General features: G+C 34.3%; 1 protein-coding gene across 8 annotated transcripts in view; it reads left to right on the top strand.

The window, feature by feature from the left end:
* RICTOR (RPTOR independent companion of MTOR complex 2) overlaps nucleotides 1-27675 on the top strand; it is a 140487-nt gene that overhangs the window by 95009 nt on the left and 17803 nt on the right. For 5 of the 8 annotated variants that reach the window (XR_016392628.1, XM_022598792.3, XM_089908790.1 and 2 more), the window contains 22 exons: nucleotides 3308-3390; nucleotides 4465-4552; nucleotides 5297-5387; nucleotides 5500-5566; nucleotides 5703-5783; nucleotides 7674-7774; nucleotides 9632-9797; nucleotides 10095-10196; nucleotides 10319-10365; nucleotides 11889-12024; nucleotides 12422-12621; nucleotides 12917-13043; nucleotides 13439-13603; nucleotides 13776-13852; nucleotides 14308-14386; nucleotides 20204-20313; nucleotides 20773-20860; nucleotides 22051-22143; nucleotides 22507-22613; nucleotides 23074-23303; nucleotides 24737-25745; nucleotides 26032-26103. Coding sequence is in view for 7 of the 8 variants with exons in the window: in XM_022598792.3 (XP_022454500.1) it covers nucleotides 3308-3390; nucleotides 4465-4552; nucleotides 5297-5387; nucleotides 5500-5566; nucleotides 5703-5783; nucleotides 7674-7774; nucleotides 9632-9797; nucleotides 10095-10196; nucleotides 10319-10365; nucleotides 11889-12024; nucleotides 12422-12621; nucleotides 12917-13043; nucleotides 13439-13603; nucleotides 13776-13852; nucleotides 14308-14386; nucleotides 20204-20313; nucleotides 20773-20860; nucleotides 22051-22143; nucleotides 22507-22613; nucleotides 23074-23303; nucleotides 24737-25745; nucleotides 26032-26103 (3319 nt within the window). In the remaining variant the exon portion in view is untranslated. The remainder of the gene's footprint in view (nucleotides 1-3307; nucleotides 3391-4464; nucleotides 4553-5296; nucleotides 5388-5499; nucleotides 5567-5702; nucleotides 5784-7673; nucleotides 7775-9631; nucleotides 9798-10094; nucleotides 10197-10318; nucleotides 10366-11888; nucleotides 12025-12421; nucleotides 12622-12916; nucleotides 13044-13438; nucleotides 13604-13775; nucleotides 13853-14307; nucleotides 14387-20203; nucleotides 20314-20772; nucleotides 20861-22050; nucleotides 22144-22506; nucleotides 22614-23073; nucleotides 23304-24736; nucleotides 25746-26031; nucleotides 26104-27675) is intronic. The other 3 variants (XM_022598801.3, XM_022598783.3, XM_089908791.1) reach the window with 2 other exon arrangements.

Raw genomic sequence — 27675 nt, 5'->3', positions numbered from 1 at the left:
AAATCCCAACCTTGCTATACCTCATGACTGCCTTTTTCCCCTTATCCTCATGGACAACCTAGGATTCTATGAGGGCTCAACCATCACACATCGTTTTTTATACTTTACTAGCTTCCACACACTCTTTCAACATAGAAAACCAACACAGTCCTCCTGCCAAGGTTAACTGTCAGTGCCCTTGCCTTAGAAATCACGTATAACTTTATTTTCTGTAGCTACAGCTACCGTCCTTCACCATTCTTCAGCTTCCTTGCCGTTAAAGTGGTTTCTTTCTTCCCCCCAAGAATGAATTCTATCCAACTCTGACCACCAGTACAGCCTAGCTACTGTCTTCATTCTCCCTACTGTAGACTCTGCTCTCCAGTCACTGTACCTCTAATCTCTGCCAGTCTCTTGTTTCTCTTAAACGTTTTTCTGCTGTGCTTCAGTTTGTCCTAGAGTCCTTTAATGCACTGATCCATCATTAGAAACTTAAAAGGTCGGAGTGTTCTTCCCTTCTATTGAAGTAAGAACTGGAATATTATTCAAGTTAGAATTCTGAAAACATTTTCTCACAAAAATAATTTCCTAAATAGTATTAGATTCTGTGATACTGTGTTTGGGTTAAATGAGCTTTTGTATGTTTGTAATGTTATTTCTATCATATATTTCAAAATCCAAAAAACTGACTGAAAAATGAACTTTTAGAACACAGTTTCTTCTTGAGTTGCAGTAGCCTGTTTTCCCTATTAGTGCAGACTATGATTGCAGATTATTGTATCTTAATCTATAATCTCTCAAATTACTGTCAGACATCAAAGTTTGAGAAACACTATTTTGGTATTTTAAGTAAGTCTGTCTATTATGTTTTAATTTGAACCTAAGTGCAAAGAAAAGATACATATTATTCATAAATATAAATATATGTGCTTAAGTAGAAGTAACAGGGAACCTCAGAATCCTATATGACTTTTTAAAAATGTTTTCCTTTACTTTTAAAAAATGTTTTCCCTAACATTTTATTATCAAAAATTTCAACTATACAGAAAAATTATACAGTGAACACCATATACTCCTACCACTTAGATTTTGGTCTATTTGCTTTATTACATATCTACCCATCTGCCTAGTCCTCTGAGAATTCATCAGTCCTCATGTTATTCTAATGCATTTTAAAGAAGTTGCAAAATTAAGTTCTGATTCCTAAACACTTCAGCATGCACATTATTACCTAAAGTTCACTATTTGTTTAGGGTTCTTATTTGGTTATTTTTGTTTGTTTCTGAGGTTTTTTTGGGGGGGGGCATTTTGAGGTAAAATTTACCCCTTACAGTGAAATGCACAAATCTTGAGTCTGCAATTTGATGAGTTTTGACAAATGCTTATACCTGTGTATCCAAACTCTTTTTAGGATATAGAACATTACCATCATCGCAGAAAGTTCTCTCATGTCCCTTCCTAGTTAATCCCTGACCCCACTCCTGTAAGAAGCAACCACTGCTCTGTTTATTTTTTATCACAAATCATTTTTGCCTGTTCTGAAACTTATTTAAGTGGAATCATAGTATATGTATACTTTTGTGTGTAGGCTTTTTTCACTCAACTTAATGATTCTGATTTCACTCAGCATAATGCTACTGATTCATGTTGTATATATCAATAATACGTTCCTTTTTATTGCTGAGTAGTATTCCACTGGGTAAATATATCACTGTGTTTTTAGCCTTCCTCCTGTTAGTGAATACCTGACCTGTTTACAGTTTTTTGTTTTTTTGTTTTTTTGTTGTTTTTTTTTTTTTTTGCGGTACGCGGGCCTCTCACTGTTGTGGCCTCTCCCATTGCGGAGCACAGGCTCTGGACGTGCAGGCTCAGCGGGCATGGCTCATGGGCCCAGCTGCTCCGTGGCATGTGGGATCTTATCGGACCGGGGCACGAACCCGTGTCCCCTGCATCGGCAGGTGGACTCTCAACAACTGCGCCACCAGGGAAGCCCCTGTTTCCAGTTTTGATTTTTCTAAATAGAGCTACTATGAGCAGCATTGTAAAATTTTTTTTCAGATATAAGCTTTGTTTCCTTTTGGGTAAATACCAAATAGAATTGCTGAGTCACAGGGTGGATATATGGGGATTTTTTGGCTGTGTTGGGTCTTCGTTGCTACACGCGGGCTTTCTCTAGTTATGGCGAGCAGGGGCTACTCTTCTTTGCAGTGCGCGGGCTTCTCATTGCAGTGGCTTCTTTTGTTGCAGGGCACAGGCTCTAGGTGCATGGGCTTCATTAGTTGCAGCACGCAGACTTAGTAGTTGCAGCGCTCAGGCTTCAGTAGTTGTGACGCAGGCTCTAGGGTGCGTGGGTTTCAGTAGTTGTGGCACGTGGGCTCAGTAGTTGTGGCACGTGGGCTCAGTAGTTGTGTTGCGGGCTTTAGAACACAGGCTCAGTAGTTGTGGCGCACGGGCTTAGTTGATCCACAGCATGTGGGACCTTCCCATACCAGAGCTCGAACCCCTGTCCCCTGCATTGGCAGGCAGATTCTTAACCACTGCACCACCAGGAAAGTCCCGATATATGTTTAGTTGTATGAGAAACTGCAAGACTTTTTCTCAAAATACTGAAGCACTATTTTATACTCCTATCATGTAGGTATGTGAGTTCCAGTTGCTCTACATCCTTGCCAGCATCTGGTGTTATCAGTTTTTAATTTCAGCCACTCTAGTGGGTGTGTGACAGTATCTTATTTTGACTGTAATTTGCATTTCCCCAGTGACTAATGATATTGGACACTTTTGTGTTTATTGGCTACTTACTGATACATATCTTCTTTTGTGACATGGTGTTAATATGTTTAAAATTGTTTGAGTAAATTCTCTCACTTAATATTTTGATCCATTCAGTTTATTTGAAGTCTGTTGGTTATACTCGTCTGTGCATTCGTTAAGTTTTAGACTTAAACTTTTAAAAGGCAAATGCCAAGCAAAGTTTATCAGTTTAGGTTGAGAAAGTGTTAAATAAACAAGACATTGTCTTATTCTCTCCAATATCCCTGAGAATCACTCATCAGCAAATGGGAATAATAGGCAGTCAGATTCATGAAAACTTTTTGGGTATGAAACAAATAGAAGAAGTAATTTAAAGGATAAAATTATTGATAACCTCTAATTAGTTGGCAAATTCAGAGAATGTTTGAAATATACTATCAATTATGATAATCAAATAATGTAATAGTGTAATTTAGCATGGAAAAATGTCACATTTTGTATTATGGATACATTACTATAGAAAATTTTTTTGAAATTCAAATCAGCTATTTTTTTTTCTTTTTATCTTTTTTAGGTATTATTAATTTATGTAAGCCTGGAAATTCTGGGATTCAGTCTCTAATTGGAGTCCTTTGCATTCCAAATATGGAAATAAGGGTAGGTAAAAGTTATGATTATTTCATTCATGGAGTTTTAGTGGAGGAAATTAATTGGAAAAAATTTATTTCAGGTAATGCTTTTTCCTCATGAATTGTTAATCTGTATCACAGAGCATTTTAAAAATACATGAATAAATATTTACTACTTAGTTGAACCCTAAGAATATAATATGAATCATTTGAAACACTGCTGTTGTTAGGAACTAGGGCTGTATTAAAATTAGATTAAAAATGTGAAATTAATTATGCTTTATTCAATAAAAAGTGCAAATAATACACAGGGGCATTCTCATTGTAAAAGGTTCAAGCAATATAGAAAAATATACTTAAAAAGTAAATATAGTATTTATGCAACTTATGCCTTCTAATTTGTGTTTTTATATGTTATGAGTAGTGGTTCTGATTAAAATTGGGGTATTTATATCCTTTTTTTAGACATAGTCCTAAGTTATTAGTGTATAGGAATTGTATTAAACAACTAAAACAAATTGAAATTAGAGGAAAAAAATGAAGTCTTCATGTGGTTCTTCCTTTTCCTCTTTAATGTTTTTGTTTTAATTTTGTTCAAAGGGACAAAATTTGCCCCTTTGTTTCTTATTATTAGTAGTAAATATTAGCTACAGGTGCCTTGCTTAAAATGTGAACTAAAAATAAAAGCATTTAGACCATGGAAGGTTGTAATTATAGATGGAAAGGTTCCAATTCAGTTGACTTCTTACTCAGCAAATGGTGAAAGAACATGGTCCTTTGAGTCTGGCCGACTGAGGTTTGACTCCTTTTTTTATTATTTATAGCTCCATGACCTTGGGCAAATTATTTTTAACCTTTAAATGTATTTCTTCATGTGTACAGTGGGGATAATAAAAGATTTATTGACAAGATTACATCATGTATATGTAGTAAGCATTCAGTAGTTATCTCTTTTGTAATATAGGCCTGATAATGGTAGTTGTCTGAAATACAGTAGTTCTGTTTTTATCGATTTTTTAATCTGTGAATAGGACATTTAAAAAATTGCAAACAAAGATTTATTCCATAAAAGCAAATGAACTGTATTTATTTGTACTTGCAGCGAGGTCTCCTTGAAGTGCTTTATGATATATTTCGTCTTCCTCTACCTGTTGTGACTGAAGAGTTCATAGAAGCACTGCTCAGTGTAGGTAAGTATTGAAGTGCATTCACTACTCATATATTGTAATTTTTTAAATGGATTATCTAATGGAGACAGAGTTCCTCAAAGGAAAAATACTGAACTAAATATCATTTTCTTACTGCATATTTGTGGCCTGAAATCAATATAAAAATAAAATCTCAGATAAATTTCTAAAAAGAAATTTAAATTTCTTCTCCATCACCCTAGCTTCTGAAACGAGCAGTGAATTTAATAGAAGGATGGACTAAGAAAGGAAGAGAGGAGTTAATAAGAAACCTTATGTGATTCTCACAGTGGATTATTTGATTCTTATTTTATTTTAGCCCAAATGACTCTGAGTCCCTCAGTGAAGGAAGTTAAATCTGTGTTCATTTACATAAATCGTTTTTTTCTGTATGCCTTCTTGAGTCTGTTTTTTTTTTTTTTTTTTTTTTTTGCGTTACGCGGGCCTCTCACTGTTGTGGCCTCTCCTGTTGCGGAGCACAGGCTCCGGACGCTCAGGCTCAGCGGCCATGGCTCACGGGCCAAGCCACTCTGCGGCATGTGGGATCTTCCCGGACCAGGGCATGAACCTGTGTCCCCTGCATCGGCAGGCGGACTCTCAACCACTGCGCCACCAGGGAAGCCCTCTTTTTTTTTTTTTTTAACGAACGTTTAAGAAAATTATTTGTAGCCTGCTTAGCTGATGGTTATTTGAAGTGTTTCATTGGTATATTATTTTCTTCTAACTATCTAAATTTAACTATTTTAGATCCAGGTAGATTCCAAGACAGTTGGAGGCTTTCAGATGGTTTTGTAGCAGCTGAGGCAAAAACTATTCTTCCTCATCGTGCCAGATCCAGGTAGACCTTAGATATAGAAATAGTTCACACTTATTACAATTACTATTTTTATGTTAAATTTTGTAGTGTATGGAACAATATTTAAATTTTTCTGTGCCGTGCTTATTTCCAGGCCAGACCTCATGGATAATTATTTGGCACTGATACTATCAGCATTTATTCGTAATGGGCTTTTAGAGGTAAGAGTTATAAACCTTATTTTATTTATTTTATTTTCTCTAACAGAATTCTTTCAGAGCAACAAACATATATGATGCGTAATTGTATTCATATATAATATTTTGCAACTATGATATTTTCTTGTTATTTTCAAAGGGTTTGGTTGAGGTGATAACAAACAGCGATGACCATATCTCAGTGAGAGCTACCATCCTTTTAGGAGAGCTTTTACATATGGTAAGTTTAACAACTTCTGATTATGTTTCATACTATTAATGTTTTAATTTATGAAACAGGCTATTTTAACGATGTTACTTTGCATTATCTCAAAAAAATAAGTTTGCATTTATTTGAATGTTTATCTTTGCATTACAAAGAACCCTTGATACTTTGTATCTTATATATAGAGGCTAGATTTTTAAATGGAACAAATATAAAAAATACAGAGAACTGAATATTGCCTTTTTATACTCACTTTTGATGCTGACATTTTGAGTCCTAAAAGTCTTTCTCTTAGAATGACTTCCTACCTAAAAAGCATGAAATTACAAAACTATAGGTATTACTTCAGTCAGCTAAATAGAATTGATATATAATAGTCAGTGCCTGAATTTTAGAAAACTTTGTGGAAAAAAATCTAAATATAACTGCCTCATTAGAACACATACTTCTCTGTAAACTTGTAGGTTTAGGTTTAGAGGGTGGGAATCTTTTTTTGGCCACGATTTTATGACATCAGTAACTTCTGGAAACAAGGAGCTAGCAAAGTAATCTGATCATTCTCTACTCCCAGCAGATCAAGCAGTGAGGGTACTCTGATTATTTGCAAATTAGAAATTTATATTTCTGTCACCAATTAGTTAATAAACACTAAATAAAAAGAACCACTTTAAACTCATTAAGTAAACTTATGGCAAATCTTTTAAAATTATGTTATGGTTTATTATTGGCAGAATATTTTTTGTTTTTGTCGTTGTTTTTGGTCCCCTCCATCACCAGGGTTTTTTTTCTACATAGCAGTTGGGCTTTGTGAGTGAGCAAAAGAGAATTAAACAGAGTTTAATGGTAACTGTCTTGTTTATCAGTGAATTATTTAGCCACTTGCTCTGTTTTCCTTCAGTCTGTCTATGAGATAATTAAGTAATATTGCAGAATCTCAGGTGTGATTATTTTTATTTTAATTAAGATATCATTTCTGTAAGGATATCAATATCTAGAATTATTTGCCTTTGTGTGAAGGAATCTCTTTAATAAATTTCATCCATTCCCTTCCCCCATACACCAGAATTCTGTGATTCCCTTGAAATATAAAAGCTAGTCAGTTTGAGTATAGCAGTGTTAGTTCATCGCTTGTTATTCTTACATCTTCTGGCTTCCACATTTAATTAATTTATCTTTATTGGTAGAAAGCAGATTGGGTGGTAGGACTTCATTTGGAAAGCAGAAGACAAGTTTCTTATTTAAAGATTGTTGGACTATGAGACAAACCTGTTTTGAGAAGGTGGTTTTTAAACCTAAGAAGTCAACTCATAAGTTAGGATATTGCATCCAGCATTTTAAATGCTACTTTTTTTTTTTTTTTTTTTTTTTTTTGCGGTACACGGGCCTCTCACTGCTGTGGCCTCTCCTGTTGCGGAGCACAGGCTCCGGACGCGCAGGCTCAGCGGCCATGGCTCACGGGCCCAGCCGCTCCGCGGCATGTGGGATCTTCCCGGACCGGGGCACGAACCCGTGTCCCCTGCATCGGCAGGCGGACTCTCAACCACTGCGCCACCAGGGACGCCCTAAATGCTACTTTTAACATAACATTATAACACTGGATCCAAGTTTTGACATATAGTCCTTTTAGATTATTTAAGAAGTGAGTTTAATTGGGTACCACTTAAAATTATAATTTAATGTTATAAGAAAGGATGTATGAAATTTAGAGTTCTATTAACGTAATATGAGCCTGTATCTTTATATTTGTGATAGCTCATCCTTGTTGAAAGTAGATGAGATAAAAGTTAGCTATAAGTATATATTAGAAAATGAATAATTCATGAGTAAAACCTTTTAGCATTATATCTGTGGATAATCTGTAACATAAAATAATCAATTTTTCAAAAATATTATGGTTCATTTTAGGCAAACACAATTCTTCCTCATTCACATAGCCATCATTTGCACTGCCTGCCAACCCTAATGAATATGGCTGCATCCTTTGATATCCCTAAGGAAAAGAGACTGTAAGTATCAGAGCTCTAGCAAAGCTTGTGCCTGTATATTTAATACCCACTTAGATGACCTTATATTCTTTATAAGGAAGCAGTATATATAGGTTATGTCTGGGAATTATTTAGGGAAGCCTTTGGATAAGAGGAAAATTAACAGTTTTTAAAAATAATTTGTATTTTAGGCTACAGAGTATTTTAGTTTAGTAAAATCAACCTTTTCTAGCATGTTTCTGGACAAGGACGTAAACTTTCTACCACATCAGTAAAAATATTGGGATTGAGAGTTTTTTGGACTGTTTTATGTTTTGAGCAACAGTTCAGTCTCTTTTTCAATGTCTGAATTATTTCAAATTAAAGCACAAAGACTAACAGTGTATTCTTTTGTATGTGTGGTTAAAAATGTTGGAAAAAGAAAGTTGGAATTTATATATTTAGGCTTCATTGTTTTTTTTGTAATGTTTTGAAATGTAGTTCATTAGCTATTCAGAACTAGGAATTTTTAAGTTATAATACATTTCTCAAAAGTTTAGTTAGCTTTATTAATTCAAAAGTACACATAAGGGCCTCACTATAAATAAATAATACTCTTTTTATTAGCTTTAAATCTGTCAGTGAAAATACTATTATTTAACAGACTGAAGTTGTATTATAAACTGAGGGCATTAAGGACCATCAGTTCTGACTCTTAAGCTAACATCGGTAGTGGTGGCATTCAACTTTTATTTTAGTAGTTTCTTGATGGGAAAATGTACTATCCCAAAGCCTGGTAGACCTGAACTCTCTGGGTCAGATTATGGCCATGGTATTTAGTGTTCATCAGGAATTCAAATTTACCTTCAAAATTCCAGTAATAATCTAAGAATGATTTTTTTAGCTCGGTAAGCTGTTTACTGACAAGTACTTGCTAATCTGGACACATCCTAAGGTTTTTAAATTTTAAATCTGATTTGTATTTACCAGAATTTCTTGACACTTGATCGCTACCAAATTCTAGAAAACTGTATTTTATGCACCACAAAAAGGGAATTTGAAATAATTTCTAGGGACTTCCTGGTGGCACAGTGGTTAAGAATCCACCTGCCAATGCAGGAGACACGGGTTCGATCCCTGGTCCGGGAAGATCCCACATGCCACGGAGCAACTAAGCCCATGCACTTCGACTACTGAGCCTGCTCTCTAGAGCCCAGAAGCCACAACTACTCAGCCCGCATGCTGCAACTACTGAAGCCCGTGCACTTAGAGCCCATGCTCTAACGGAAGCCGCAGCAGTAAGAGGCCTGTGCACCATAATGAGCAGTAGCCCTCACTCACCGCAACTAGAGAAAGCCCGTGCACAGCAACGAAGACCCAACACAGCCAAAATAAATAAATAATTAATTTTCAAAATAAAATAATTTTTAAAAGGATCCCATTTACAGTTGCAGATTAGTGGGGAAAATACAGACTGTTCAGTTGATACTGGAATCATTGGTTATCCAACCTCATATCACAAACAAAAATCAATTTCATATGGATTAAGGACTTAAATGTGAAAAGCAGAGTTTTAAAACTTTAATAAGAAAGTAAGGTCACTAGGTTCTGACCTTGAGGAAGGAGTTCTTAAAACTAACATACCAAAAGTACCCACCACCATAGAAGAAAAGATTAGTAAGTATGTTTCATTGAATCTAAATAATTAGTGTTTCTTCATACAAATCAGCAGTGTTCTTGTTTTTTTTCTTTGTGGTTCCAAATTTGGTTAAATAATTTACTTTTTAGTAACACTCTCTAGCATAGATTTATGTAAGTTTTAATAGAATAATTTACCAAAGTGGTCTCTTTAAAATTACGCTAGCCTTGTATTAATTGTACTAATTTTTTTCTCATTAGGCGAGCCAGTGCAGCCTTGAACTGTTTAAAACGCTTCCATGAAATGAAGAAACGAGGACCTAAGCCTTATAGCCTTCATTTAGATCACATTATTCAGAAAGCAATTGCAACACACCAGAAACGGGATCAATATCTCCGAGTTCAGAAAGATATATTTGTTCTTAAGGTACTGATGTGAAGATGCAATTTTCAATTTAATTTCCTAATCCTTAACCACTGTATTTTAGTAGGCATACATGCTTGAGTTTGCAGTTTTATTCATGCATATGGATTTTCAGAAGGCTTCTAAGTTTTATAATGACTAGGCAGTGGAGCTGAGTTTTTATAACTTTTTCAAGTTACAAAATCTTGATAATCTTCCTTAAATGAAAAACCTTTCATTTTGTTTTTAATATTTGAAGTTAGTTTTTTGACGTGAGGCCAATTTGTCTTAATTTTTCATATTACTTTCTGGTGATTTTAGGATACAGAGGAAGCTCTTTTAATGAACCTTAGAGATAGCCAAGTCCTTCAACATAAAGAGAATCTTGAATGGAATTGGAATCTTATAGGGACCATTCTTAAGGTATGATAGGATACTTCTTGGTGATGGCTTGATTGTTTTCATTTTCTTATTCATTGTACTTCATCATAATTATATGTTTAGGAATTGATAAATACATAATATAACGTATTATGTTTTTCTAGTGGCCAAATGTAAATCTAAGAAACTATAAAGATGAACAGTTGCACAGGTATGTAAGAACTGTTTTGCATTTAAAGAACTTAGATTTGAATTATATTATGCCTGATACCTACTAAAAGTAATAATTGATGTTTTAAAGATACATACATACATTTTAATAGTTGGTATTCAGTAGGTACATATATATTTTTTTTATACATAGTTTGTATTTTACAACCAAAAAGCATCAGTGAATTCTTTTTCTGGTTATTTACATTCTGGTTTTAGTTTTGGAACAAATGAAATACTTGAGATTAAAGTTTCTCAAATCGAGGAATATCAGCCATGTACTTATCTTAGCCCTAATGTATGAGAATGACATAAGGGCATAGTGTTTCCCTTTCAAAATGATGGCCATTTAAAATATTCCAATTCTACTTTCTTTTGAATCTGACTTTGAAGGGTTATTCATTCTTCTTCGTTTTTACACTCCTTGTAACCAACCACACCTTCCATAAAACATGCTAATGTTTATAGCATATACAGTACCTCAGGGTATTGTGCTCTTTTCTAGTACCCCATGCATTTTTACTCCTTCTGAGTTTAGACTAACCAACCACCAGTGTTGATCTCATTGGATAAGAGGGGCTTTACTTCATGTTTTTGAGAAGTTCATATCATTGACATTATAATTGATTGAATTCATCTACTCAGTGATATTTAACTTAATATCTGTATTAAGTTTTGAGAAATATATAGAACATAAGAATTACATTGGGGTAAAGAAGCATTAGCACTAACTTTTCAGACTCCTTGAGAACAGAGGTGACGTCTCATTCAACTTTGTTTCTCCAACTCCTGGATCTGGCACCTTTATTAGATTGGATTGTAGTGCTCGAAATTAAATTGAACTAAATTCCATGGAAGCTTAGAACATAATGTTGAAAATTATAACATTGAAATATCATCCATTGCTTTATAAATTCAGTTGCTTAAATTTTACCTGGAACTTTTATGGTTGACTTTTTTGCCTAATTGTGAAAAACTGATAAAATCATAGTGTGGTAACATTTGCTTACAGTTATCTAGTATAAGATTATTTTATAGAGCCATGGGACAAAGTTCTTGATAAAGTACAGTAGAAAAGAATTTATATATTCTGGATTAAAAGAGAGTTGAAAAGAAAAAAAGACCTGATAGTAAAATAAAATGTGTGCATTTCAAAAGAAAAAAAAAAAGAATGAAAATTTATATCCAGGTGCCTTCCTCATATTTCTCCAACTGTATCTTCTAGCTATGTTATATCTGCATTTTTCCTGCTAGCATCTTTCTTCTCCACTATTTCTGTCAGGCATCTCACCATAAAATTCTTATTTCACAAAGATTTTTTTATAATGAAGGGGATTTTTTGTTTTTTATGGTTGGTTTGTGTGTGGAATGTACCAAATGTGTTTATTAAATTTCTTGCCATTTAGCTCAATGGTTTAAACCCAAAACATATTCAAAACCTTATTATATCATAAGTTGTGGTTAAGATTCTAAAAGAATTATTTGGTTTATTACTTTGTTGCTGATTTTTTATTTTGATCTTAGGTTTGTACGAAGACTACTTTATTTTTACAAACCCAGCAGTAAATTATATGCCAATCTGGATCTGGATTTTGCCAAGTCCAAGCAGCTCACAGTTGTAGGTTGCCAGTTTACAGAGTTTCTTCTTGAGTCTGAAGAGGTAATAAGCACTTTGTATATTTTCCAGAGTAAACGTTTTTCACTGAATTTGCCCCCTTCCTTTTATTTCTGAAGAGGCATAAGCTATATTTAGAAACATCGAGAATGAGACCAAACCTAGATTTTTATCCTGACTTAGTCACTAGCTATTTATGTGACTTTGGACAATTAATTTGCCTTCTAGAAGACCTGGTTTTCTCCTTGTAAGATGGAAAATAATACCATCTCATGTAGCACTGTGTTGAATGGGATTAAAAACAACAGATACTCAGTGATTGATATCTGTTATTAGTAACTTCATCATTATCAGTAAATTTTTTGGACTTTATTAGAGTTGATTTTTCTAATTGTAGGCACTAAGTCCTTTTCTAGCAGTATCATAATGTATTTGCTTTCAGGATGGGCAAGGATACTTAGAAGATCTAGTAAAGGATATTGTTCAGTGGCTCAATGCCTCATCTGGCATGAAACCTGAAAGAAGTCTTCAAAATAATGGTTTATTGACTACTCTTAGTCAACACTACTTTTTATTTATTGGAACACTTTCTTGCCACCCTCATGGAGTCAAAATGCTGGAAAAATGCAGTGTGTTTCAATGGTGAGCATTCCTAAATTCTGTTTCAGTATATACCTAAACTATTTTTAATGTGATCAGAAAGGGCATGCTTTTTAGTCTGTGTACCTGTGTTTGGTAAGTTTTTATTAAAATACAAAAAATATTTAATTAGAGCTGTCTTGATGCTCTACTCCGATGCTTTTTTTTAAAATGTGATATTTATTAAGTGCTTTCTTTTAGAAATGCTTGTTTATTAGGAATTTAAAAATATTTGTTGAATTGATGAATCAATACAGTAATTTCTAGTAACCTTCATTATTTTCAATCCTTATTTTAGTTTACTTAACCTTTGCTCCTTGAAAAACCAAGATCACTTGCTGAAACTGACTGTTTCGAGCTTGGACTATAGCAGAGATGGATTGGCTAGGGTCATACTTTCCAAAATCTTAACAGCAGCCACTGATGTGAGTATAACATAGGCAATAAAACTATATATTTCATAACCAGTTAATTCAGTATTTTATAAATTTTGGCCTAATAAAACTAATTATAAATTCTAAGACTATGGGATGGAATTTTAGTTTACTTTAAAATTTTAGTTCCTCCAAAGAACTCGATACAGTACACATATTTTTATATAAAGGGAAAGAAGCAGCTAGATTGAAACAGAAGTATTTTACTTTACTTGGAGTAAAAAAATATTCATATGAAGGGCTAGACCATCAATTCCAGTCTTTCTGCCCTTTTCAAGTAGCAGAACTGTCCCAAAACAAAGTCGAATAGACTGTCCATAGTGAAGTTTGGGTGGTGGTTTTTTTCTTTCTTTTTTTTTTTTTAATGTTCTTATTTATCTTTATAGGCCTGCAGGCTGTATGCAACAAAACATTTAAGAGTATTATTGAGAGCTAATGTTGAATTCTTCAATAATTGGGGAATTGAATTACTAGTGACCCAACTGCATGATAAAAACAAAACGATTTCTTCTGAAGCTCTTGATATTCTCGATGAAGCATGTGAAGACAAGGTAAAGTTTCATTATTTTATAATAAAACCCTTAGACATGAATTTTTATTAAAACGTTCAAATTTGATAGAAAATTATGTGAAATTATAATGTATATAATATAGTGGTTTTAGAAATAGAGAATTTACTACCTTCATGCAGTTATTAATTTGCCTAATAATTATTTCTTTTAGGCCAATCTCCATGCTCTTATTCAGATGAAGCCAGCTTTATCTCACCTTGGGGACAAGGGTTTGCTTCTCCTCCTGAGGTAAATTTGAAGAAAATTTTTCTTATAGTTATGTTTTCTGTTGTGTTCTCTCTGGCAGTGTGTATTAAAGCTGTATTCAAATCTGTAAAGGAAGCACTCTAAAGAGTTTAGCTGTTAACTTCTGAAAGAGGCCTATTTTAGAATATTGGACATCCTTTAATACTGAAACTCTGTCTTTTCATTGTTTTTCTTAATGTTTCTTTTACATTTCCATGTGTCCTCATTCTTTTCATGACATTTTCTTTACTGTGGTTGGATTCATGTGTTTTTGCAAAGATTATGAAAATTTATTTGTATTTGAAATTACAATGAATAAAAATTGACCTTTTAGTTTTAGGAAGGAGCTGTTCTTAAAGTCTTTTACCTCCTTAAACATATTTTGTTTGAGATGTTTTAGCTCCTTAAACATTTTTTGTGAGACTTAATGTTAAACTATTGCCTGTTTTAATTTACAGATTTCTCTCCATTCCAAAAGGGTTTTCCTATTTGAATGAAAGGGGTTATGTAGCAAAACAGTTGGAAAAGTGGCACAAGGTAACTTGCTATTGAATAAGTTTCAATTTGTATCTTTTTATCTTGGGAAATAGATTGTGAATTTAGAGGATTTTTAAAATATTGTCAGTATTTTGAAACTAAAAAAGTTAAATATTTAAACATTCATGTGAAGTCAAGTCTTAAAATTCTGTATAATTATTTGTATTTATATTTGTCCACTTTTTAAACTATAGTTATTTTAGAGAGAACTATTGATTTTGTGTAAATTCTGTTGAAATTTTGCTTTCAATTTAATTGATATAATCTATTGGTATCATTTGTCAACCCTACTTACCATCATTTCTTTTATTCTTGGGTTCCTTTCACACCCCTTTTAAGCTGAAACTAAAACAATTTTCCTAAATGAAGATTAACAAACAGTTCTACCAAGCAGATATAATCATCTAATTAAACTTCATTTTAAGGTGTACTTTTCATAAATCTGAGAGCAAACTTCTTGCTGTTGTATATAATAGGGAAATCTAGGAAGAAGGGAGTAGTTTGAAGGTATTAGTTAACTTCCTAGCTTTTCTTTAGGTGGTCATCACTGTGACTTCAGTTTCATTTGACGCATTGTAAATTGTCAAAGCATCTTAGAAACTCATGGATTAATCAATCCTAATGTAAATGATTTTCAGATTTTCCATTATTTCAGATCATTGTTTATATTGTCTATATTGAACCATGTTTCATAAGATATTCTCATTTTTAAAAAATACTATAGCTATAGTTATAGTTACCAGAGGTGGGGTGTGGGGAGAGAGGGAATTGGATGAAGGCAGTCAAATGATACAAACTTCCAGTTATAAATAAGTGCTAGGGATATAATGTACATAATAAATATAATTAACACAGCTGTATGTTATATATGAAAGTTGTCGAGAGAGTAAATCCTAGGAGTTCTTATCACAAGGGAAAATTTTTTTTTTATTTCTTTAATTTTGTATCTGTATGAGATGATGGATGTTCACTAAACTTATTTTGATGATCCTTTCACGATGTGTGTAAGTCACATCATTATGCTTTACTCCTTAGACTTATACCGTGCTGTATGTCAATTACATCTCAATAAAACTGGAAGAAAAAAAGGGAAGAAAATACTATAACTATAAAGTGTACAACTTCAGGCCTGAAGTCTTTCAGTAATTGGTGAATTAGAAAACTAAAATAAAGATGTGATAGTTTTGAACTTCCCTGGTGGTCCAGTGGTTAAGAATCCATCTGCCAATGCAGGGGACATGGGTTCGATCCCTGGTCCGTGAAGAACCCACATGCTGTGGGGCAACTAAGCCCGTGCGCCACAACTACTGAGCCCGCACGCCGCAACTACTGAAGCTTGTGCACTCTGGGGCCCGCGTGCTGCAACTACTGAAGCCTGCATGCCTAGAGCCTATCCTTCTCACCGTAATGAGAAGCCCCGCACACTGCAATGAAGAGTAGCCCCCGCTGGCCACAACTAGAGAAGGCCCACGTGCAGCAGTGAAGCTCAGTGCAGCCAAAAAAAAAAAAAAAAGAGATATGATAGTTTTATTTTCTAAATAGAAGATGTTTAAACTAGTTACCGTAATAAGATTGGTCACTTTATTATACAAATTATATTAGGAAATTGCTTAGCAAATCTGGTACAGCACTTTCAGATAGTAGGTACAAAATATTAACTGATATAACAAAATCATGTGTCGTGTATAAGGAAACAGAAGAAGGGTTAATGATTCTGCCTTAGGGATTAGCAAAAAAAAATGTTAGGCTGAGGAGAGGATGTGATATTTGAAGTGGTCTTGAGGAGTAAATAGTCAAATTGGAAGAAGGATGTTCAAGGATGAGGGGGCAGAACAATAAATCTGTATAGGTTATTGAAACTTCACAGACTTGTGAGGAAAGCCATATTCCAGTGCGGTTGGGGCTAGGATAAGTGGGGTGTGGCAAGATGAGGATGGAAAGGTGAATTAGAACTAGATTGAATTAGAATTAGAACTAGGCTTTTATAAGCCACATTATGTCGTACTAAGGGATTTCAATTTTGTAGGAAGTAGGGGGAATCTTTACAAGTGTAAAGAATATTCATAGTCAGAACTATACTTTAGAAAAAGATCACAGTGTAGTAGCAGAAGTATGGTCATCAAGGTAAAGAAATCTAGGAATACTGAGACCAGTTTAGAAGCAAAATTGATAAGAGCATGGACTTCAGTGGTGGTTAGGTTCCATAGTCAGGGACACATTTTCTGCACATTTTTGAAATAAGATGGACAGGATTTGTGAACTGATTGGATGTAATGAATGAGGGGTCCCACTTGACCCTTAAGGTTTCTGATTTGAATGACTGAATACATAATGGCTTACCATTAAAAGACTGTGATTACAAAAGGTGGTTTGCAGCAATGAGGATAATGAATTTTGAATAAGTTGAACTGGTATTGCCTGTTGTATGGCAAGTGAGAGTATCCAGAAAATATTTGGAAATGTGCATCTGGAGCTCAGATATGAGCTGAAGATAGAAGTTTGGGAGTTGTCAGTGAATAGTAGTTGAAATTTGAATTGAGTGAGATCACCAAGGAAAATGTAAAGAACAAAGAAATAAAACTGGAAATTGCTCCCTAGAGAACACTCTGCTTTTTTTTTTTTATCTTTATGCTTTCTTTAATATATAACTTTATTTATTTTTAAATTTTGGCTGCATTGGGTCTTCACTGTTGTGTGCAGCTTTTCTCTAGTTGCAGAGAGTGGGGGCTACTTTTCGTTGCAGTGCGCGGGCTTCTCATTGTGGCGGCTTCTCTTGTTGCGGAGCATGGGCTTTAGGTGTGTGGGCTTCAGTAGTTGTGGCACAGTTGCTCTGCGGCATGTGGGATCGTCCCAGACCGGGGCTCAAACTCGTGTCAGGTGGATTCTTAACCACTGTGCCACCAGGGAAGCCCGAACACTCTGCCTTCATGAGGAGAATAAAAGGACAGGGACATTGAGGAAAAAATTATCAGCATGGCTTCACTAAAGGATGCTTCAGGAAGGAGAGGCCAGTGGTATATATTCTTGAGAGAGGTCAGGTAAGGTGAACACTAGAAAAAAAGCCTGTTGAAGGTGACCAGTCATTGGTGAATTTTGCTAGAGCAATTTCAGTAACAAGTTATAAACAGATGCTGAATTGCAGTTAGTTAGGCAGTAAATGCGAGATGTAAAAATAAAGACAGTATAGTCTACTCTCTCAAATTAGAGAAAGGGAGAAAGGGAGGGGAACTAACTTAGTGATTGCCTACAGTTAAACTTAGTGCCTTTCAAGTATTACCTCACTTAATCCTCACAGCAACCCTGGGAAATGTTTTTGTATTATTTCTATGTTGTGAATGAAAATGTGGAAGCTAAGATGAGTAAACTAATTTATCCTAGGTCACAGAGCTTGAAAATAACAGAGCAGGGGCACTTTTTGATTCCAAAGCCCATGCTCTTTCCACTATATTTGATTTCCTCCCAGTAGCTTGCAGCATGCCAAGATGAAGTTGAGACTGTCGCTTTTTCTAGGTAATAAAGCATCCAGGCCTGAATAATATTGAAAATTCACTCATTCAATTTAAAACTTTCATCCCTAGCCCAGGCTTGCTATAGACTTAGAAACCTGCAATGGAGGGAGGATATGGTTCGTTTCATCACTCTGTTATTTATCTCCTCCCCATTTACCAGGTGCAAATTTGGAGCCTCTCCAGCTTTAGAGCAGGAGGAGGAGGGGGTACAGGGTCATGGACAGTTTTACCCAACTGATGCAACTGTTATCTGGGGTTGTTAGCTTTGAGCGGGGCAGATTTCAGATGTTGATTCTTTTACTCGAGGGTTATGTTCATGAATTCCTCGAAGACCTCATTCTGGGGATCTCTCATTTGCAGTTCCCTTGACTGGATCAATGGCTCCTCTGGCTGCCTACTTACAATACCTCCTAGTAGCTAGAGGTTCACCCTCATTTGGGGTCTTCTTGCTCCTCCAGTAGGTCCTTTTTGGGCAGAATCCTCAAGATGATCCACATCAGAAACTCAGTGCATTTCATAGCTATAAACCATACCCCTCAACTTTGCTAGTGTTCTCCACATGGATGCCACTGGTCAAAAGGCTAACCACGCAATACCATGTGAATGTAACTATTCCTGCATAAAGCTCAAAATACCTTCCTTAATTAGAATTTTTGTACTGAGATGTTCATGTATAGGGAGATTATGGTAGTATAGTATATAGAGTAATATAGTGGTTGTAGTAGCAGTAGTAGAAATTTGGTATGCTGATAATATAATTAAAATCTTGTATTACTTTTGCAAAGTAAAGAACCTAAAAGAAAAGCAGGAAAAGTAAGTTTTTAGAGTCTCTAAGTAGGGAGTTAAGGTAACCCACCAAATTTAAGTAGTCTAAAATGGTTTAAAATGAAAAATGTCTCCTTGCCCCCTTTTTCTATCTTTTCTGAAGATAATGTCTGTTAATATTTTGTATGCTCTGAAAGATGTTTTATACATCTATAAGTATATATTCTTCATATAAAAATACAAATGAATCCATTCACAGCTGTAAATAAAATTGTATTTAATTTTTTTGTTTAGCAGTGTATCTAAGAGATCTTTTCAGAGCTATGCATTTAGAGCTGTCTAATTCTCTTTAATGGCTGCATAGTAAATTATAGCAATGTACCCTAATTTTTATAATCACACCTGTATTATGGGCATTTAGACTGTTTCCAACTTTTTTAGTTTTGTAAACAGTGTTTGCTGGATATTCTTGCATGTATATCTTTGCATACTTGTGCAGGTATATCTTTTGAACAAATTTCTAAAGTATAATTGTTGAGTCAAAAAGTATGTGAATGTAAAGTTTTGATAAATACTGCCAAATTGCTTTTCAGAGTTTCTACCAATTCCTTCTAAACAGTTTAAAGTGGAGATCTTTGCAATAAAGATGGTGGTGTGATTGACTGTCTCGGTTTAAAGAATTTAACTAGAAAATTTCCAAGTTTTAGTTGGAAATATTTTTTACATTTGACCTGATTTAAAGGGAGAGAGATTGTTTCTTACCAAACGGTGCTAAAATGGTAGAACTCAGTTAATTTCCTTTTAAAATTTCTAGTGAATATCTTCAGGGTTTAATATTAAGAAGCTAGTTTTGGGACTTCCCTGGTGGCACAGTGGTTAAGAATCTGCCTGCCAATGCAGGGGACACGGGTTTGAGCCCTGGTCCGGGAATATTCCACATGTCGCGGAGCAGCTAAGCCCGTGCACCACAACTGCTGAGCCTGTGCTTTAGAGCCTGTGAGCCACAACTACTGAGGCTGCATGTCACACCTACCGAGGCCGCATGCCACAACTACGGAAGCCCTCACACCTAGAGCCCTTGTTCTGCAACAAGAGAAGCCACGGCAATGAGAAGCCCGCGCACTGCAACGAAGAGTAGTCCCCACTCGCCACAACTAGAGAAAGCCTGTGCACAGCAACGAAAACCCAACACAGCCAAAAATAAATAAACAAATAAATAAAAAGCTGTTCTTTTTTTTTTTTAATGGGGACAGGAATTCAAATATGACAAAAAAATTTTTAGCTTACTTGTATGGACCCTAAAATATTAATTGAAAATGAGGAAAAGCGTATAAGCAGAAAGCTTATAGGTATGGATGTGATAGAACATTTGCATTCATAATACCTTGTTCTATCTACTCTTTTCAAAAATTTCTTAAATTTCCTGAACAGATGTTCATTTTTCTCATATTTATGCTTCCAAAGATTTGTTAGGTACCTAACATATTAGAAATTTAGTGAATGTTGTTATGATATATATAATTAAAACAATATTATCTTCTAGGAATATAATTCAAAATATGTTGACTTGATTGAAGAACAACTTAATGAAGCACTTACTACTTACCGAAAGCCAATTGATGGTGACAACTATGTTCGTCGGAGTAACCAAAGGTATATAGTCCAGTTAATGGAATAATTTATTGCTAGTCCTCAAACATAAAATTTAAAACCAAATTATTGTAAATCATTACTTTTTAAAGTTTTCTGAGTTGTTATTTTGTTTCTTACACTGACATAGGAAAAGTCTTTTTAAAGCACAGCATTGAATGTTCAAAAATTCAGTGGCATTCATAACTTGAATACCCTGACTAATATAGCATAGTGTTCAGATCCCTCCATGTCCTTACCCTAGTGTGTATTTCTTGTCTTAGTTCTCTTAGCATTACTCAGAGACCAGCTAAACTATTATTTTTCTAGAGGAATTCTCATGCCTTTCCACCTCCGTATTTTTATTTATGCTGAGTGATTATGTCTAATTCTGTTTATCTAGTACTTTATTATAAGTCATTTTTAAAAATTAGCTTATTTAAAATGAACCAATAGGTATATCAATCATTTTTATTATACCAGATTACAGCGTCCTCATGTCTACCTACCTGTACACCTTTATGGACAACTGGTACACCACAAAACAGGCTGTCATTTGTTGGAAGTACAGGTAAAAACATAATTTGCTTATTTTAAATAGCTACAGTAGTAGAAAAAACTTAGTATTGCTAAAGTATTATCTTTTCAAAAACTTCTCAAAAGCCTTCAGAAAGTCAGTGGCATAGTTGCTTTTAAAGCCATCCATCTTGTAATTGACTTAGCATTCTTTGTTTGCAGTGCTTAGAGATATTACTGGCTTGCATGCATTTCCCTGACTTGCATATGACTATTTGCATAGCTAATTTGTTATGTAGAGTAAGTAATCCAGTGAAGGTCTGAGTTCTTTGCTTTCTAGTTCATTGGGGAAGTTCATCTCCTTAATAAAAACATACTGAAAAACTGAGTTTCTTCATTCCTCTTGTTGGGAAGTTAAACTGAACCTGAAACATATTCAGTTACCTTTGGTGAGCAAAAACTGAACGTATCAGTTGCTGTTTGTTAGTGCCTCACTGTTTTCATATATTTCATGTAATGTAAGGCTTAGACAAGCAGTTGTTCTTTGAGTATAGTATGCACGCCAGATTTTGGCTGGGAATATGTCTTGCTACTAGGTGTTTTCAATAAATGTAACCCTTATTTTAAGAATGGTTATAGAAGTATTTGTGTGTGTTTCTGAACAATAGTAACCTAGCAGTTTAGTTCCTTTTCATATCAGTGTTCATTTCAGGAGCAAAAGTTTTGCATAAATGTACTCCACAGTTTCATGTATTTTTATATTGTCTGTGAAGACTATTGAGACTATATATTTTTTTAATTCACTGAAAATTTAAATGATTTTCTCAGTATCATTACCTACATAGTATGATAAAGTCTAGGTGTTAATTTGTTATTTTCTATCTAAAAGAAATAATGATCGTTAATGGCTAACATTTTTCTAATACTAAGTCCCAAGTACTTTGTTACAGTTATGTAATAATTCATTAAATCATTAAACTTTATGAAACAGAGTTTAGGAAATCAAGACATGGGGAGATTAAGTAACTTGCTCAAGGCCACTTAGCTAATAAGTTCTAACTCTAGTATATGAATTCAGAGCCCATGTCCTAATGCTGCTTCTTAAGAAATTCGACATAAAATTATTTTAGGATTTTAAATATGCAGAAATTACTAAATACAAACCTTAAATTGGTTTTAAGATACAATAAGAAAATATGTTAAAGACATACTGTTAATCATATGGTATTTTTTTCCTCTCTCCAGAATATTATTACAGAACTCTGTCACAGTGTCCGCACACCAGATTTGGATAAATGGGAAGAAATTAAAAAACTGAAAGCATCTCTATGGGCCTTGGTTTGTAATAAACACTTCTGTAAGATCTTCTTAATTTTTAGATTTTACTCATTTTCCTGTTAATATTAAATAAATAAAAATAATTTTATTTGGAACGTGTTCTTAGATTAGTATTCTAAAGCAAAGATTGTTCCTGCCCATTTAAATATTATTTTATGTTGGAAAATAAATGATTAAACTGTTAGTTTTCTTGCTGAGACAGATGGAACTTTAATTCCTAAAGTTCCTTATGTGAGGTTTTTTTCACAGTTCTTTCTCTCTTACAGACGTGGTTAAATTTTTTGGTTTTTTGGGTAGCCTTCCAAATCTCTTGAAGGAGTTAGTCTTGTAAATATATTTGATATGTGATTTCTTTTCTTTTAGGGAAATATTGGCTCATCAAATTGGGGTCTCAATTTGCTACAGGAAGAAAATGTGATTCCAGATATACTAAAACTTGCAAAACAGTGTGAAGTTCTTTCCATCAGAGGGTGTGTCATTTAACTCAAATCTTTCTGAAGTATATATTTTTGTTCACAGATGAGTGTGAGGGAAGAGTATTTTATGATTGCAGTTTTTCAGTGCATCAGATTAAACATCTTAAGGAACTCCTTGTTTATTAATATTATTGATATTTTATTCTTATCATTGTAATATTGACATTTACCTTGCAGATAAACAGAGTATAGTGTGTCCAAATAATCTAGTAGTGCAAATATTCCAAATTTATTTCAGAAAAGCTAATGTATATATATTTTTTCCCTGATCACAATATGTTCTTTTAGATTTTTTCCTTGTAATTAATATTTTTATTATGAAGGTTTTCATGTTATTTTTAATGGCTATTAAAGAAAGCGCAAATGTACATATAGCAAACTAATATTTTATGGTTGCTTTAAGAAATCTCAGTTTGGAATTATAAACTGTCATTACTGTATCTTTTACTTACAGGACCTGTGTATATGTGCTTGGGCTCATAGCCAAAACCAAACAAGGCTGTGATATTCTAAAATGTCACAACTGGGATGCTGTAAGGCACAGTCGCAAACATCTGTGGCCAGTGGTTCCAGATGATGTAGAACAACTCTGTAATGAACTCTCATCTGTTCCAAGCACTCTGAGTTTGAACTCAGAGTCAACCAGCTCTAGACATAATAGTGAAAGTGAATCTGCGCCATCAAGTGAGTATTGTGACAGGGTCATAATAAAGTTAGCCGAAACTAACACTTGTGATATCGAAATTTAAATGAATTTTACATTCTTAATTTACTTTTCTCTGAGATAATTTGGCAGTAATAGTGTCTTGGAGAATGCATATCTTTTCACAACAGGGAGTATAGCTACCAGCCTACATTGTTCTCTCCCTTTGCTTTCTAAATAGGCCTTGGAAAAGGCTTACAGAGTTTACTTACAGAGTTAAATAATAAGCCATGTCCCAGAAGACCCATTCCCCTTTTTTGCAATTTCTAATAAGTAAATGTTTATTCATCTACTTTCTTCATTTACCTAATTCTTTTGTTCATTTTTCAGATATAGGGTTGTTGAACTAGAATATATTTAAGAGATATTATATTCATATACTCATCTTTGAAAGAAGAGCTAAATTTTAAAATTAGCGAAACTGTTAAAAGATGGAGTATCAAAAATCAATTAAATGAAAAATGGTTTGCGGTTTTAAGCCCTGTGCTAAATGCTACTAGGTGCAGAAAATTTTAGACACTTTTTTTTTTAAAGAAGATAGTGCAATATTTATCAAACCATATTTCACCAGATCTAAGATACCATAAATTATAATATGCACCACTGTTTAAGAAAAAAAAAATGCTGCCTATTGCAAGATGCATGCTGATTTTAGAGATTTTAAGTGTGAAAAATGTGCATCTTAGAATTGGCAAAATATGGAAATACAGTGCAGTGTGCAAGTTTAAGATTTTATTTTGCCTTCTTTCAGAATATATTTGAAGTAATTTACAACTATTCAACAGAAAATTAAAAATAAAAATAGAATAAAATCCCATAGATGTCATTAGGCACCTGGATTGAGTCTTTTATTAGAGGCCCTGAATTTAGATGAGTTTCTTAGTTCCTAAGGCAAAGTGAGAAATAAATATAATTGGTTTAAACATGAATTTAAAATGTTGTGACTCTGTTCTTTGTAAGTATAGTTTGCTTAAGATTGGACATTCATTTCTTATAAGATTGATTTTTCTTGCCTCTTGTGATTTGAGGAATAAACCACCAGGAATCTGTACCAACTGAGTAAATATCCAGGGTCAAGTCTCCTTTTTGCCTTTAATTTTATCTTGAATATTTGGAGGGTTTGGAAACTCACTGAGATAAAAGAAACTTTATGCAAGCTGTGACATAATGAGTTCTGTAGTTTTTCTTTGGAAATAACAGAAGATCATCATAATGACAAATTTTATATTTTATTCAAGGACAAATTCTGAGTCTCAAGGAAGCTCTTTTTATGTGGCTCAGCAGTCTAACTCTTTATTTTTGAAAAATTTTTCCCCAGGTGACTATTAAACAAAAATTTCCTGAATTATGTCACTAATAGTTACTATGATTATTTGTCCTTTTTTATCTGCTTTTATTAATCCTTTGATCATAGGTATGTTCATAATGGAGGATGACCGGTTTGGCAGCAGCTCTACTAGTACATTTTTCCTTGATATCAATGAAGATGCAGAGCCAGCATTTTATGATCGATCTGGACCTATGAAGGATAAAAATTCATTCCCTTTCTTTGCTTCTAGTAAACTTGTGAAGAATCGTATCTTAAATTCGCTTACTTTGCCTAATAAAAAACATCGTAGTAGCAGTGATCCAAAAGGAGGGAAACTGTCATCTGAAAATAAGACAAGCAACAGGCGGATCAGAACGCTTACAGAGCCCAGTGTTGACTTTAATCATAGTGATGATTTCACACCCATATCCACAGTACAGAAAACATTACAATTAGAAACTTCATTTGTTGGGAATAAGCACATTGAAGACACTGGTAGTACTCCAAGTATTGGAGAGAATGACTTAAAATTCACCAAGAGTCTTGGTACAGAGAATCACAGAGAAAACACAAGCCGAGAGAGATTAGTTGTAGAAAGTTCAGCGAGCTCACATATGAAGATACGTAGCCAAAGTTTTAATACAGACACTACAACAAGTGGCATAAGTTCGATGAGCTCAAGTCCTTCACGAGAGACAGTAGGTGTAGATGCTACGACTGTGGACACTGACTGTGGAAGTATGAGTACTGTGGTAAGTACTAAAACTGTTAAGACAAGCCACTATTTGACGCCACAGTCTAACCATCTCTCTCTCTCTAAATCAAACTCAGTGTCCCTGGTGCCTCCAGGTTCTTCTCATACACTTCCTAGAAGAGCACAGTCCCTTAAAGCACCCTCTATTGCTACAATTAAAAGTCTAGCAGACTGTAACTTTAGTTACACAAGTTCTAGAGATGCCTTTGGCTACGCTACACTGAAAAGATTACAGCAGCAAAGAATGCATCCATCCTTATCTCATTCTGAAGCTTTGGCGTCTCCAGCAAAAGATGTGCTGTTTACTGATACCATCACCATGAAAGCCAACAGCTTTGAGTCCAGGTTAACACCAAGCAGGTGAGCAAATATACATTTTAAAATGAACAATAATGTTTGCATTTTAACAGACTTAAATGTAAAGCATTAGCCAGGTTTTACATCTACGTAAACCTCAGAACTGACCTATTATAATTGTTTACTATAGTAGGCTATAAGCTCCTAGTTACCCGATATGATTTGAAATGGATTCTTGCAGCTGCGAGGGGGGAAAAGAAACTCCTTTAGGTCCTGAAAATAAACATATATGCTTTACAATGACACATAAGTCACAAGCTTTTTTTTATTTATTTCTCGCTTCTGCAAGGATCGATTTTAAAAAGAAGCATGTCGGGGGAATCAGGAGCTTAAGACCTACAATAACAAACAACCTTTTCAGGTAGGTCAATTTAAGGCTCCAAAAGTTGACTTTTTTTTTTTTTTTTTTTTAAGATAACTGAAAATTTCAGTATAATTCTTTTCAGTTTAAGTAGCTGTGATTATTAAGTAGGAACCAAGTGAACATTAAATGAATTACTTGGCCCTCAGAATTCAGCAATAGCAGTTTGCCTGTGCTCAGGAGCATTTGGGAGATTTCTATGCCATATCTAAAGATTATATCAAGCTGGTCAAAGTAGTAGATTTTACCTATAAAAGATATGCAGTGTTAAATTTTATTGTTGCAAAAATTTCTATACCTTCCTTTTTTGTTGGACCAAATACCTCTAAAAACTTTCTTTAGTTTTAGATTGTTCATTTTCATTTATTAAATGGATTAGTATTTGTCAAGTACTGAGACTAGTGCCTAGCACATACTAAGCGCTCAATAAAAGTTAGCTGTTATCATCATCATCACTATTATTATTGATAGTTATTTCTTTCATGTAATCCATTTGGCTCTTATATAACCAAATTCTTAAGTTTTTAAGCAATTTTGTTTCAGGAATGTTAACACATTTAGTAGAAGAGATCCCTTGTAGCAAATAATAAATTATATTCCCTTTGGTAGAATTTCATAAATTACGCAGTAATGTCTTATCTACCTGACAGCCTCGTCCCTCCCAACAGCTCACTAGTATAAACCTATGCAGTGAACTTCACAGATTTTATTCAAAGGAAGTACCTCTGACCCACATTCATAGTTTGTTGATGTTTATTCTAACAAGTTTGTATATCAGATTTTCAGGCCTATGGAAGCAACAGTTATAAGCTTCTACTGGTAGGAACACTGTGACAGGAAAGGAGAGCTGATAAAATTGGTGGCAAAGGAGGAAACTTTTATACTACAACGAAGTATTTGGAAACTCAGAGACTACAGCAGCTAGTAGCATTCAGCCAGGGGCAGTAATGTAGCACACCAAAATAAGCAGTAAGGGTACCACCACCTTAGAGCTCAGTACAATAACCAAAGTGCTGTTAACTCTGAAGCACCCAGTTAGGGTTATTCTTTCTCACTGAAGCAGGCATTTCTGTCTAAACTGATTAAAGCACAGATAAAAAGTTTCATTGCTTAAATATTCATTAGAATAAACCAGAAACAACTATTCCAAATCACTATTTCCTAATCATTCTGGGTTCTTAGGATCTTATTTCCTGTATTCTCTGTTAGATCAAGAGAAGGATATTTGGAAATCTTACTCCTGGAATAAAATGCCGAGTTATCAGCACTATAAAGGATTAATAGATGTTTTTAATTTCTTGGGAGGGGAAAAAAAAAGAAAAAGCAGTCAAGAGAAACAGAAACAGCTGTACAGAGGCATGAGGCTTAACAAAAATCTCATGTTGGTCAAATCTGTCACTTATTCTTCAAACTGTGTTTAGTACTTAACTGTGTACTGGGTTCCATGGAGGAAAAAATTGTGTAGACATTAGTCTTCCTATTCCCACTTGTTTCCTTTGGTTAGTTCAGAGAAAATGAAAATGATGGACGATAACTACACATTTACTGTAAAATAATAGTTTGGAATCTAGG

Source organism: Delphinapterus leucas, chromosome 3 (genome assembly GCF_059928025.1).
Source record: "Delphinapterus leucas isolate spDelLeu-1000000601 "Yukka" chromosome 3, BTC_Dleu_Yukka2, whole genome shotgun sequence".
Classification (NCBI taxonomy): Eukaryota; Metazoa; Chordata; class Mammalia; order Artiodactyla; family Monodontidae; genus Delphinapterus; species Delphinapterus leucas.
The sequence above is the reverse complement of the archived record's forward strand: the minus strand, read 5'-3'. Positions and strand labels throughout refer to the sequence as shown.